Here is a 14,272-nt window from a genome sequence, read left to right as displayed (position 1 = left end):
TAACCTCTACATTCATTGAGTTTCCAGGTCTACCTTCTTAATATACAGTGGTATGCAGGTAAATGTTTAACCATCAGCTCTCCAGGCTAAAAATTAAAATCCAAACTTGCACCACAGCCATTTTCAAGCCACCAACATGATGTCACTAACACGGAGTTTGGGAGAAATGTGCACAAGTGGCTCCAGCGCACCACTGTCTAGTCCTTAGAACTATTTCTCACCTCCATACCTACCAGAACTGCCTTCATCCAGGATTTCATCTTCTCTCTCCTTAACCTATACAACATAATCTTCATGGTATTCCTTGACCACACTAGCTTATAAATCACCACCCCCATTTGATACAGTCTCCAAACTGTCTAAAAGCCATGTCTCATCATGTTACTCCCCTGCTTAAGCCCCTTCATTGCCCACTCTTTATCTTCACATAGAAGGCTCTTGATAATGTGGTCTCTACTGACCCTTGAGAACTTTCATCTCTTGCCACACAACCACCTAGAACCTCCATTCCAATCATACAGACATACATGGTATTCTCAAACATAGGATGCTGCTCTATACCTCTACATCTTTGCTTATTCTATTTCTACTCCCTAGGACAATCTTCCCTAATTTGTTCACAGATTACATCTTGTTTTAAGATTCAGCTCAAATCTTTTATCCAGGAAGCTTTTCCTCAACTCCTTAGGTAGACTTGATATCGCCCATTTTTATGCCTCTAGTACATGTTAGCACCTCTAACTCTCTTTGTTGAATTCATCTCCTCCCACTAGATAGGAATTTCCTGAAGGCAAGAACAATATCTTATTCATGTGATATACCAAGCAGGTAGTATGGTGATGGAATACAGTGGATGCTCAAGAAACTATTATTATCCCAGCAACTCATAGTCTAACACAGCATGTACTAACTGCTCAAATACCTGCTGAATGAAAACATCAGTATGTGCCTGCCATCTACCCAAGACCAAAGGACAGCTAAGATATTCCACCAATACCTTCTAGATTATTAGGGCACTCATATTGTCTCAAAGAATTTGCACTGTAATTTTTCTTTAAGCCTATTGGCTTCTGTGTTCCTTTCCTAGAACTGTCACAAAGGACCACCCAGCTTAAACAAAAGACATCTATTTCCTCAGTTCTGAGGAAGTTGGAGATCAGGCCATTACCAGGATTGCTTTCTCCTAAGACCTCTCTTCTTGATCTATAGAGGTCTTCATGGTCACATGGCATTCTCCTGCTATGTGCATTTGTGTCCCAATTTTCTCCTCTTAGATCAGTCACATTGGCTCAGGGCCCACCCTAATGATCTCATTTTAACTTAATTGCCTCCTTAAAGACCTTATCTCCAAATACAGTCACATTCTGAGCTAATGGAGATTAGGACAGCAACACATGAATTTTAGAGGGACACAATTCAGTCAATAACAGTCTTCTGCTAAACTGTGAGCTCCTCAAAAGGAGGGGCTGTAGCTTAGTCTTCTTTCTTAGTATCTACCGTACCTAATGGAGTACCTCAAACACGGAAGATTCTCAATAAATTATTTGTGGGAAACATAAATGAAGGACCTTCCCAGAAGTATAGTCCAAATCTGGATTGCTGTCCTTTCCAAATCTAGTGGCCAGCACCATGAAGAATGTGGCTTTTACTCTTTCCCTTGAAAGCTTGATGCAGCCTGGCTGGCCCAGAAGGTAGAACATGCAACTCTTGATCTCAGAGTTGTAAGTTCAAGTCCCACATTGGGTGTAGTGACTACTTAAAATCTTTATTAAAAAAAAAAAAAAAAAGCTCTATGCTATCATGAGCTCTAGAGTACACTGCCAAACTGCCATTCACACAGCACCCAACACCAATAGACTGACAGTATCATGCATGGATAGAATCAGATTCAAAGTCAAGATAAAACCAGGGATTCCTGGGTGGCTCAGCAGTTTGGCGCCTGCCTTCAGCCCAAGGTGTGATCCTGGAGTCCCAGGATCGAGTCCCATCGTTGGGCTCCTTGCATGGGGCCTGCTTCTCCCTCTGCCTATGTCTCTGCCTCTTTCTTTCTCTCTCTCTCTGTGTGTGTGTGTGGGGGGGGGGGGGGTCATGAATAAAATCTTAAAAAAAAAAAATAAAAGTCAAGATAAAACCAGCTAATGGCAAAACGGACATCTGCTACTTTTTTCCCTATCCAAAAGGAAACTTCTCCCTCACTGTTCTGCAGGATTTGGGTGGGCCTATTAACCATGTAGCCTGTCTCCCCACTATCAAGATGGGACATAACCTAATGTTTCCCCCGCTCTCCCAGGAATTTGAATCCTGAGTGGAGTAACATGAAGATAGGAAATAACTAGAGAGAGTTAATTAGGCCAGTTCCATGAGAGGTGTCTGGTTCATACATACCTGAAATGGCCTTAGTTCCTGACCTTCCCAAGGCATTACTGACACAGTCTTTTTTTCTGAGACCTACTTGATAGTCTTCCCCCCAAAAAATAAATAAAAAAGCCTTTTCATTAAACTAGAAAGTGTCTATTCTATGGTTCTCAAAGAATCTTGGCACATATAATGGCCCCCAGAAGTGGGATGTGAATATTGGTGGATCTAAAATATGAAAATGGGAGGGGGATCCCTGGGTGGCGCAGCAGTTTAGCGCCTGCCTTTGGCCCAGGGCATGATCCTGGAGACCCAGGATCGAATCCCACGTCAGGCTCCCGGTGCATGGAGCCTGCTTCTCCCTCTGCCTGTGTCTCTGCCTCTCTCTCTCTCTCTGTGACTATCATAAAAAAAAAAAAAAAAAAAAAAAAAAGAAAGAAAAGAAAAGAAAATGGGAGCAGGCTGTAAAGATTTCCTTATCCATGGCTGAAAGTTGTGTTCATCATCCTTGTTATACCATTGCAAAGTAACCAACTACACTCCTTCTTGCATTTTAGTACACAGTCTACATGACTCCCCGCAGGGTAAATCTTTAGGGAAGTTGGTAAGGAAATGTCAAAATACTAGACTGTATGGCTATTTCAACAGCTTTTAGTAAAATCCTAGAAATGACTTCATTTCAGCATAGGTAGCCTGATTGCAGAAATCAGAACATTCTGCTTCACCTATATTGACCCTTTTCTCCTAGGAACCCAAGACAACAAAGTCAGATAATTATGAAGGACTATGAATTTGAATCAATTCATCAATGACAATGCTAAAAGACACAGGAAAGAAGGAAACAGGAAAACATGAGATTAGAACAAAGAGATCTGGGGGAAACTAGATCCCTATTTCTAAGAGAAATCCCCAAGCCCAAAATCAAGTATCAACTCAGAGTGGAAAATGCATATAGTCCAGCAGATTTAAGTTAGGTTAAGCTGTCATAGGAACTTTAGAAGATAACAACTTATCATTGCTCCAAAATCAATTTCCACATATCCTAACCCACAGCACCACCAGCATTTGGGATGCTAAAGTAATAGACCCCCACTAGGAAAATCCTACCCAGTGTCCTTCTCAAATGTGTACAGAGAATTCACATGAGGCAACAAGGAGCAGGTTCAAAAGCAGCCAGGCACATAAGGCAGTGCAGTACACCAGCCAGTTACACATGTGTCTCAGGTACTGAAGGAAAAAAATCCAACCACAGAGCAATAATAGCTAAATGCAATGAAATATGTAACATCCAAGACTAACAACAACCAAGCATCCAAGTTAAAGTGTATCGCAACTTTCTATAAAGATACAGGGACAGGGGGAATCCCTGGGTAGCTCAGCTGTTTAGCGCCAGCCTTCCATCCAGGGCGTGATCCTGGGGACCGGGGATCGAGTCCCACGTCGGGCTCCCTGCATGGAGCCTGCTTCTCCCTCTGCCTGTGTGTGTGTGTGTGTGTGTGTGTGTGTGTGTGTGTGTGTCTATGTTTCTCATGAATAAATAAATCTTAAAAAAAAATACAGGGACAATAGGTAAAAATAGGAAAAAGTTAACTCTGGAAAACAGATTTTGTGGTGGTGATCTAAGGTGGAAAAATACTATACCCCTTGAGTTGTACTGAGAGAATGACTGATTTACAAAGAGTCTAAATCAAATAAAAATATCTCAAACTGCTTACATCCTATCCATTTCTATGTTATAATACCCAGGGAGTTGGTTAGCAAACGAAGCCACTTCAAAAGGAATGCTGGATAGAAACCTGAGTGCTGCCCACCTTCTTCTGTGATGGGGGGGGGGGGGGGGCGGTTAAAGCTGGGTTGTACACCATTCAGAATCACAGCATCTAGTATTGCTTCCAGGAGCAGCAGTGGCATAAGGCATTCTTCCTCCCCCTTCCTCATGCCACCCAGTATTTTGTTTTGGGTTTTTTTAATTCCAATATAGTTAACATACAGTGTTACATTAGCTCCAGGTGTGCAATATAGTGATTCAACAATTCTATACATTGCTCAGCTCAAGGCATTCTTTTCTCACATCTTCTATTGAACTCTTTCTCCCACAAGTAATATAACCTACACTGTATTTCTATAAATGGCACAGAAATCACTTGGAAGCAGAGAATTTCCATTTCCATATGGCTAGTATCTGTCGCTTACTTGCTAAGAGAGGGGAAATGTAATTCCCCAGATCCATTGCAGTCCCCCACCATTTTTATTAACTGCCCTGAGAAAACAACTATTAGAGACCAATTGTAAGGAGTATTTATGTACTGTGAGCAAAGGAAAGAACATAAGTTGGGTGGGGTCATGGATGAGTAAGGGCAGCCTAGAATGATTCTGCTGAAGATATTTCAACACTGATGAACACTAGGCCGTCATTTGGCTTATTAAAATAGTGCTGGGTAGTGAGAGAGAAGCTGGCACATTTTCCTATAGATGAGATGGCCCTGGGGGGTTGAACAGTTGGGAAACAGCTGCCATGGCTAAAACCAAGCAAGTACAGATGTCACACCAAAGTGGAAGTAATTTCATACCATCTCATGCTGCCAAATTCAAAATGCCAATGGAGGAAAGGGATTGAAGGAAGTCTTTAAAATAGACTAGATAACTATTTTAAATACCGATTCTTTGTGTAACTAAAGTTGTTGCTGCTGAAGTCCATGAACAATAGATATTGTGGCTTAGAGAGCTTAATCAAGAATTTTACTGCTCAGCAAGATGATTATAATACAATGTGATCTTCTTGGAGTTTGGAACAGCCACAGAGTCACTAGACATTAGACTTTGTAACTCCAAAGGTCTTTCAGAAATGTCCTTTTAGACAACTTTTTTCTCCTTGAAGAGTTGTTGCCCTTGACAACAGTGCTATCATTCCCTATATCCTTAATGGATATACTGTAACACATGGCATCACATCTAAGTATTTACTACCCTTAGAAAGACGAGCCACGGGAGAAAACACTTCACACACATACACACCCATACCCGACTTACCAAATGCCTTCTTGGGTTCTATTAACTTCAAGGTAAAGGATTCATCTTTTTTTAATTCCTTTAATTTTTTTGCAATATCATAGTGACGCCACCCAACGATATTTTCTCCATTTATGGATTCAATATGATCCCCCACACAGATTGTTTTAATGGAGTCAATTAGGCTGCCATCTTTAATTCTCTGAAAGAAAGAAAATTAAGGATAACACATAATACAGAGTGGAACTGCATAACATTACTTTTTGTGCTCCTGAGACATTATATATAATACACTGACATGTTAACAATGCAGCTTAATGCCCAGTTAAAGATGAAAAGACCAAGCAACAAAGGACAACCATCTTACCTCATTCAGAGTTCTGCTCCATCGGTCATCATACCTCCTCTGAGAAACTTCTGACATCCCCTGGGGTACTCCTCCAGGACTGATCAAGGTGTCACTCTCATGTTTTTATAGTAGGTTTTGCTACATATCCTGAGCTCTAAGCTGAGCACTTTACATTTGCCATCTCATTTAATTTTAACAACCTTTATGAAAGTCTCATGTCATAGAGCAGAAAAATTGAAGCTTGGGAAAATCAAGTAATTTGCCAGTTCAGCATACTATAGTACAATTGTCCATTCACCTCTCAGTCTCCATTACTGAACTGCAATATCCTTAGAGACAGAGATGGTGTTATTCACCATCATATGCTCTGTGTCTAGCACAGTACTACACAGTGAAGTCCCTCCAAAAATTATTGTTGAATCATTTCAAAACGAAACCCATTACATAAGAGTAGAGCTTCAGCTTTTTTTACAAACTACATTTTTAAACCTCAGTTACAAATGTAATGATTTAAGAATTGGTACAACGTCAGCTAAGAACATTGGTAACTAATAAGGAAGCCAGTAAGAGTGATTTTATACTATCATTTTTCATTTTATATATTTTAAGTCAAGAGAACTTAAGACTCACAGGAAATTTTCACATTGGTCTTTCTTAAATTTATCTTACTTCTATACAAAAATCTGTAGTGCAGAGTCTCAAAAGGAGACCGAAGACTCCCTAAGATAGTATTAATATTTTATGGAAGGATTTTAGGGCTGGGGGCCCAGAAAACCCCACACAGATAACAGCCTTGCAAGTTCAGTTCTTCCACAGTAGTGAGGAACGGGGCAAAAGGAAGGCCACTCGGCCTCATGAGTCACAAATCCTTCCTAGGAGTGGAAGGATAGAAATATTAGGGGCCGCTAAATGTATAATAAAAGCATGTGCATTCCCCACTCTTACCAGGTGGAGGAATAACATCTTTTTTTAAGACTTTATTTATTTATTCATGAAAGACAACAGAGAGAAAAAGAGGCAGAGACACGGGCAGAGGGAGAAGCAGGCTCCATGCAGGGAGCCTGATGTGGGACTCGATGCCGGGTCTCCAGGATCACGCCCTGAGCCAAAGGCAGACAGACGCTCAACCACTGAGCCACCCAGGCATCCCGGAATAACATCATTTGAATCAGCAGGGTGACCACTGTGGCTAAGAGTGAAGATGAAAACTGAGCTCATGTACCCCAGCATCTCCACAATGTCACAAAAAAAAAAAAAGAAAAAAAGAAGGAAAGAAAATAGTAAAAGACTATTCTGGAAAGGTTGGGCTTTAAGTTTTATTACTATATATCAAAACTCACAGTAGGTTTCTTTTTTACTCCCATATTTTAAGATATTCCTATATTCATTATAGTAGTAACTATTCATACGCTTTATGCAAATGAAATAATGCCAATTCAGAGATCATTATCATTACAAAAAGTGAATTATAAAAAATGAGAGAAATTTCATAATCTGACTGGCAGTTTTATTAGGAGTCCATATTAGCATTATAAGTTAACAGAATTAAGAGTAACTATAACAAAAAAAAAAAAAAAGAGTAACTATAACATACCACCTAGTGCAACTGGAGTTTCTAAAGGGTCACAGAAAAATAAGCAAGATTTAAAAGAAGAGCAGGGGCAGCCTGGGTGGCTCAATGGTTTAGCGCCGCCTTCAGCCCGGGGTATGATCCTGGAGACCTGGGATCGAGTACCGAGTACCGCCTCGGGCTCCCTGCATGGAGCCTGCTTCTCCCTCTGCCTGTGTCTCTGCCTCTCTCTCTCTCTCTCTCTCTCTCTCTCTCTCTCTGTGTGTGTGTGTGTGTGTGTATGTGTGTCTGTCTCATGAATAAATAAATAAAATCTTTAAAAAAAAAAGAAGGGTAGAATCTAAAGAAACAAAAAAAAACTATTAAATACCCATCCCTAAGCCATTTGAGAATGTGAACATCTATACATAACTTTTACTTCCTTAATTTTTATTCTAATTTATCTCTTAATACCTTCTGATCCTATTTTTTTTCTTTTGATCAACAACAGCATACAAATTTCAGTGTCCCTCCACATATTTTTAAGACTTGTCACAATTTTATTAAAAATAAGCATTGTATAAAATTAATTAAATGTAAAACTTTACGGGGTACATGGCTGTGTCAGAAAAATACGCAGCTCTTGATCTTGGAGTCGTGAGTTCAAGCCCCATATGGGGAGTAGAGATTACTTAAATAAAACTTTTTCTAAAAAATGAAAAACTTTATAGACACAGGTATAAATCTTACCAGTAAAGGTCAGAGTAACAAAAATCTAGGTTGTCCTGGATCTGTGAATAGAAGAGTGTCCAGACAGAAGGAAGAAAGGCAGCTACCAGAAGTCAGAACAAGTTGCAAGGCAAGGATCCAGGCAGTCAAGAAAAAAGTCAAAGCATAGGTCAGAAGCATCAGATAAGGATCTAGGATGAATAATAGGAAAATCAGTTTAAGAAACTTGAACCTCATAAGGGGAATCAGATGCAGAAGCAAAGGGCACACTTGGGTGGTTCAGTTGGTTAAGCGTCTGACTCTTGTTTTTGGCTCAGGTACTGATCTCAAGATTGTGGGATCAAACCCCATGTTGGGCTCTGCGCTCAGCTCAGAGTTTGCTTCAGAGCCTCCCTACCTCTCTTTCTCATTTTTTCTCTTTCAAATAAATAAATAAAATCTTAAAAAAAAAAAAAGATACAGACGCAAAGTAGAAGACACTGATTATATATGATGTGGGTTACTTAAGCCTTAGCCTCTTAAGTCATAGAGTAAAGAATGAGGTAGCCATTGAGACAAGTTTCTAGAATCTATTCTTTGATAATCATAACATGATAGAGATTAATAGTATTGCTTAAAGTGCCACTCAATTGCAAAGGACTGGATAAAAAATAAGTTATCAGTTCTAGGCTTATATTTACTGAGTCACTTAGTATCATTATCTAGGACACTTAGAACTTTGTCTCATCTGGCTTTAGATGATGATATTGCAAAATGCAGAGAAGACAATTTTTTTAAATGAGATTTACTACATTATTCAACTTAGAAGCTCCCAACCATTTCAGACCATTATTATAGTATTTTCCATTATTTCGTTGCATATAATCCAGAACTCAGTCTGCTCATCACAGATATCAGCAGAAACTTGAGGGCAGCACACCGCTCTCCACAAAGCTTAGGCATCAGATTTAAGGTTGTTTGAGCCACATGCCCTGCTGCCATAGTCAGCAACTCTGGGATGTGTGCTGCTGATCCTCCCAACACTGTTTGTTCTCAAACCTCATTCATAAAAAAGTAACATTCATAACAACTGTAAACAGTTAATTCATTTAGTCTTCAAAACAAGCCTCATTCTATTAACAGAGGGGGATATTTGATATACAGTGATTACATGGCTCAATCAAAAGAATACAACAAACAACAGAATTGGGATTCAACCAGAGGTGGTACCAACATGGTATGGCATGATCCTAAATTATGACGAAACCTAAAATACCACCCATCCCTTTATATAAATGTTTGCCAACTCATGTTAAATCATTCTAGAAATTTCTGGCTTTAAGTACACTCTGAATTTTCTGATTAGGTTATTTATATACTCTGATTCTGGAAAACTGACGCTTATAAAATCTAAAATCATAAATGTTTAAAGTCTGTTGTCTCTTCACCTGAAAAGTTTTATCTGTGAGAACCATGCAGTACTTTCTTTTAATTCAAAAGTTTTCGAATCACATAGATATTTTAACTTCCACATAGAAGAGAGATCATACGGTATAGGTGTTTCTCTGGTATTTCCCTTAGCATAAAGCCCTTAAGGTCCATCCATATTGCCACAAATGGGAAGATTTCATTCTTTTATACAGCTAATACTCCACTCTGTGTGTCTGTGTGTGCGTGTGTGTGTGTGTGTGTGTGTGTACACACATCTTTATCCATTCATCAGTGGATGGGCACTTAGGTTGTTTCTACAGCTTGACTATTGTAAACAATGCTGCAAGGAACACCATATACAAATACACAGTGCATTTGTCTTTTTTTTTTTTTTTTTTTTTTTTTTAAGATTTTATTTTAGGGCAGCCCCGGTGGCTCAGCAGTTTAGCGCCACCTTCAGCCCAGGGTGTGATCCTGGAGTCCCACGTCAGGCTCCCTGCATGGAGCCTGCTTCTTTCTCTGCCTGTGTCTCTGCCTCTCCCTCTGTCTCTGTGTCTCTCATGAATAAATAAAATCTTTATTTAAAAAAAAAAAAGATTTTATTTATTTTAGAGAGAGAGAGCAGGGTGAGGAGCAGAGGGAGAGGGACAAGCAGACTGCACTGAGCGCAAAGCCACACATAGGGGCTCTATCCCACTACCCTGAGATCATGACCTGAGCCAAAATCAAAAGTCAGAAGCTTAACCGACTGAGCCACCCAGGTGCCCTTGGTACATTGAGCTTTCTGAATTAGTATTTTCATTTTCTTCATATAAATACCCAGAAGTGGAATTGCTGAATTTTATGGTAGTTCTATTTTTAATTTTTTGAGGAAACTCCATATTGTCTTCCCTTCCTTTTTTTTTTTTTTTTTTTTGAGAGCATGGTATTATCTTTACTTATAATATTTAAAGTATTCACATTGCTTTCCTTTAGTGATAGGTTCTAGATGTATGTTTTTTGTTTTTTCTTTCAGATTTTATTTATTTATTCATGAGAGACACAGAAAAGAGAGGCAGAGACACAGGCAGAGGAGAAGCAGGCTCCACGCAGGGAGCCTGATGTAGGACTCGATCCCAAGACTCCAGGATCACGCCCTGCACCGAAGGCAGGTGCTCAACACTGAGCCACCCAGGCATTCCTCGATATACATGTTTTTAAGTCAGCCTTGGATTTCATGCAATACTGGGTGAAAAGAAAATTGGGATATTTATTCAGGTTAAAAATCAAGATAAAATGGCATCTGATCTAAATATATGTATATAAAATGAAAAAAATAAATATATGTATATAAGAATTTTTGTCAGCATTATTTAGATGAGTGCATTATTTTTTTCCATATTGTTTTCCATAATGGTTGTACCAGTTTACGCTCCTACCAACAGTGCACAAGGTTTTGCTTTTTTCCACATCCTCACCAACATTTGTTATTTCTAGTCTTTTTGATAATAGCCATTCTAACAGGTGCAAGGTAGTAGCTCATTGTGGTTTTGATTTGCATTTCCCTGATCATTAATAACTTAGAACATCTTTTCATGTACCTGTTAACCATCTGTAGGCCTTATCTGGAAAAATGTCTCATCAGATCTTCTGTCCATTTTTTTTAAAACAGGGTGTATTCTTGTTTGATATAGTCCCACTTTTTACTTTGATTTTGCTTTTATTTTCAGGTTCAAAAATCATAACCAAAATCTGTGTCGGTAAGCTTACTGCCTTGCTTTTCTTCTAGGAGTTTTGTGGTTTCAGTTTTAAAATTAAGTCTTTTATCCATTCTGGATTAACTTCTGTGTATGGTATGAGATAATGGTCCAGTTTCACTCTTTTCCATGTGGCTATCCAATTCTTCCAGCACCATTTTTTGAATAGAGTGTCCCTTCCCCATTGTGTATTCTTGGTTCCTTTGTTATAAATTGGCCATATATGCAGGAGTTTATTTCTGTGCTCTCTATTCTGGCCCATTGATCAGTGCTTATTTTTATGCCAATACCACAGTTTTAATTATCACAGTTTTGTAATATACCTTGAAATCAAGCAGTGTGACACCTCCAGCTTTGTTCTTCTCAACCTTGTTTGGCTATTCAGGGTCTCCTATGGTTGTTTCCATATAAATTTTAGGACTATTTGTTCTATTTCTATGAAAAATATCATTGAATTTTGATATAGATTGTAGTGCTTCTGTAATATTACTTTGGGTAGTATGGACATGTTAACAATATTGATTCTTCCAATCCATGAGCATGGAATATCCTTTCATTTGTTTGTCTTCAATTTCTTACATTAACATCTTGTAGTTTTCAATATGCTGTTCTCCTCCCTGGTTAAATTTATTCCTCGGTACTTTATTCTTTTTGATGCAATTGGAAATGGAATTGTTTTAATTTTTCCAATACATTTCTATATGCTAATAATGAACTAAGATTTTTGCATATTAGTTTTATATTCTTCAACTTTACTGAATTAGTTCTAACAGTTTTCTGGATAGTCTTTAGAGTTTCTTGTATATGCCATCTTCAAACAGTAACCATTTTACTTCTTCCTCTCCAGTTTGGATACCTTTTATTTTATTTTTCTTGCCTAATTGCTCTGGCTGGAGATTCCAATACTGTGTTGAATAGAAGTGGCAAGAGTGGGCATCTTTGCCGTGTTCCTGATCTTACTGGTGGAAAGCTGAAAGCTTTTCCTGTAAGTATGATGTTAGCTGTGGGCTTATCCTATAGAACCTTTATTATGTTGAAATTTGTTTCCTCTAAACCCACTTTGTTGAAAGTTTTTACCATAAATGGATGTTGAATTCTATCAAATGTTTTTTCTGCATCTACTGAAATAACCATAATTTTTATCCTTCACTTTGTTAATGTAATATATCATATTGATTTGTGAATGTTGAACCATCCCTGCAATAAAACTCCACTTGGTCATGAGGTATGACCCTTTTAATGTATTGCTGAAGATTATTGCTAATGTTTTGTTGAGGATTTTTGCATTTATGTTATTAGGAATGCTGGCTCTTCTTGTGGCATTCCTGTCTGGTTTTGGTATCACGGTAATGCTGGCTTCATAAAATGGGTTTGGAAGAATTTATTCTTCTAATTTTTGGAAGAATTTGAAAAGGATTGGTATTTATTCTTCTCTTTGAATGGATGGTAAAATTTGCCAGTGAAGCCATTTGGTCCTAAACTTTTGTTGTTAGAAAGTTTTTCATTACTGTCAAGAAGATTAAATCCATCTGTTCAGATTTTTTATTTCATCATCAGTCTTGGTGGGTTGTAGGTTTCGAGGAATTTACCCATTTCTTATGCATTGTCCAATATGTTAGGTATAACTGCTCATAGTAGTCTTTTATGATCCTCTGCATTTCTATGGTATCCAGTGTAACATCTCTTCCATTTCTGATTTTCTTTGAGTCCTTTTTGGTGAGTCTAGCTAAATGTCTGTCAGTTGTTTTTCAAAAAACCAGCTCTTAGTTTCATTGATAGTTTCTACTGTCTTTTTGGCCTCTCCCCTTTTTTTTTTTTTTTTTTTTTTGAGAGTGGGGTATGCTAGAGGGCAGAGGGGGGGAGGAGAGAGAGAGAGAGAGAATCACAAGCTGGGCCTCTGACATGGGACTTGATCTCACAACCCTGAGATCATGGCCTGAACTGAAATCAAGAGTGAGATGTTTAACTGACTGAGCCACCCAGGTGCCCCAGTCTCAATTTTTGCTCTAATCTTTGTTATTTCCTTCCTTCTACTCACTCTGGGCTGCATTTGTTCTTTTTCTAGTTTCTTGAGGTATAAAGTTAGGTTGAGACTTGTTTCTTGAGATAGGTATTTATCTCTATGACCTTCCTCTTCTTGAAACTGCTTTTGGGGGCACCTGGGTGGCTCAGTCTGTTGAGCACTGGATCCTTGATTTTGACAATGGCCTGATCTTGGGGTCATAAGTTCAAGCCCCACATTGGGCTCCACATTGGGGATGGAACCTACTTTTTTAAAAAAAGGTGAGAGACCAAAAAAAGCATGGAGCCCAGGACACTTGGGTGGTTCAGTCAATTAAGCATCTGCCTTCAGGTCATGATCTGGGGGTCCTGGGATCCAGCCCTGCATCCAGCTCCCTGCTCAGCTGGGAGTCTGCTTCTCACTCTCTCTCAAATGAATAAATTTTAAAAATCTAAAAAAAAAAAAAAAAAAAGTATGAGCCCGACACAGGGCTTGGTCCCAGGATCTTGAGATCATGCCTGATTGACTGAGCTACCCAGGTGCCCCAGCCCCCTGTACTTCTAAAGCCCATGCTCCTATGCATCACAGTGCACTACCTACTTAATCATGGAACCCTTCCTCCTTACCTTTGTCTGAATCTATATCACACTGTCCTGCTCTAAACTACTCTAACTTCTAGCCACCACTGAAAGGATACCAAGTACTCACTTCAGCAGCACATACACTAAAATTGGAACCATACAGAAAAGATTAACACAGTCCCTGAACAAGAATGACATACAAACTCTTGGAATGTTTCATTTCTTTTTCTGCTTATCTTGGCAAAAATAAGCACTGAAAGGGTGAGCCAGAAATTAATGAAAATGATTACTTATAAGGAGTGGGAAAAATGAGTAATGGGATAGAGGACCGGGGGAAAGAGTGACAGATCTCTGAATGTCTTTTAATACAGTTTTAACTTTTGAATTGTGTTAATATTTTATGTATTCAGAAAAAATTAAACAAAGATGAGGGGGGAAAACTCAATTCAAAGAGAAGCAAATGGATTCAACAGTATTTCAAATAAATAATAACACCTAGTGGGGAAAGGGGCAGGAAAGACCTATTCCAAGTAACCTCTGAATAGGATACTT

The 14,272-nt window shown here is 38.8% G+C and overlaps 1 protein-coding gene and 1 non-coding gene across 2 annotated transcripts in view; one reads left to right on the top strand and one right to left on the bottom strand.

The window, feature by feature from the left end:
• The window catches only part of GIPC2 (GIPC PDZ domain containing family member 2), an 85,212-nt gene that overhangs the window by 33,791 nt on the left and 37,149 nt on the right, over window positions 1-14,272 (bottom strand). Inside the window, 1 exon segment of the mRNA XM_077905148.1 lies at window positions 5,386-5,566. Within this exon segment, the coding sequence (XP_077761274.1) occupies window positions 5,386-5,566 (181 nt within the window).
• Window positions 13,840-13,946, top strand: LOC144319806 (U6 spliceosomal RNA). The gene has a single exon (XR_013385518.1). It is a non-coding gene; the product is annotated as a U6 spliceosomal RNA (small nuclear RNA).

The sequence above is a fragment of the Canis aureus genome, chromosome 8, assembly GCF_053574225.1.
Source record: "Canis aureus isolate CA01 chromosome 8, VMU_Caureus_v.1.0, whole genome shotgun sequence".
Classification (NCBI taxonomy): domain Eukaryota; kingdom Metazoa; phylum Chordata; class Mammalia; order Carnivora; family Canidae; genus Canis; species Canis aureus.
This window is presented reverse-complemented; position numbering and strand designations above follow the sequence as displayed.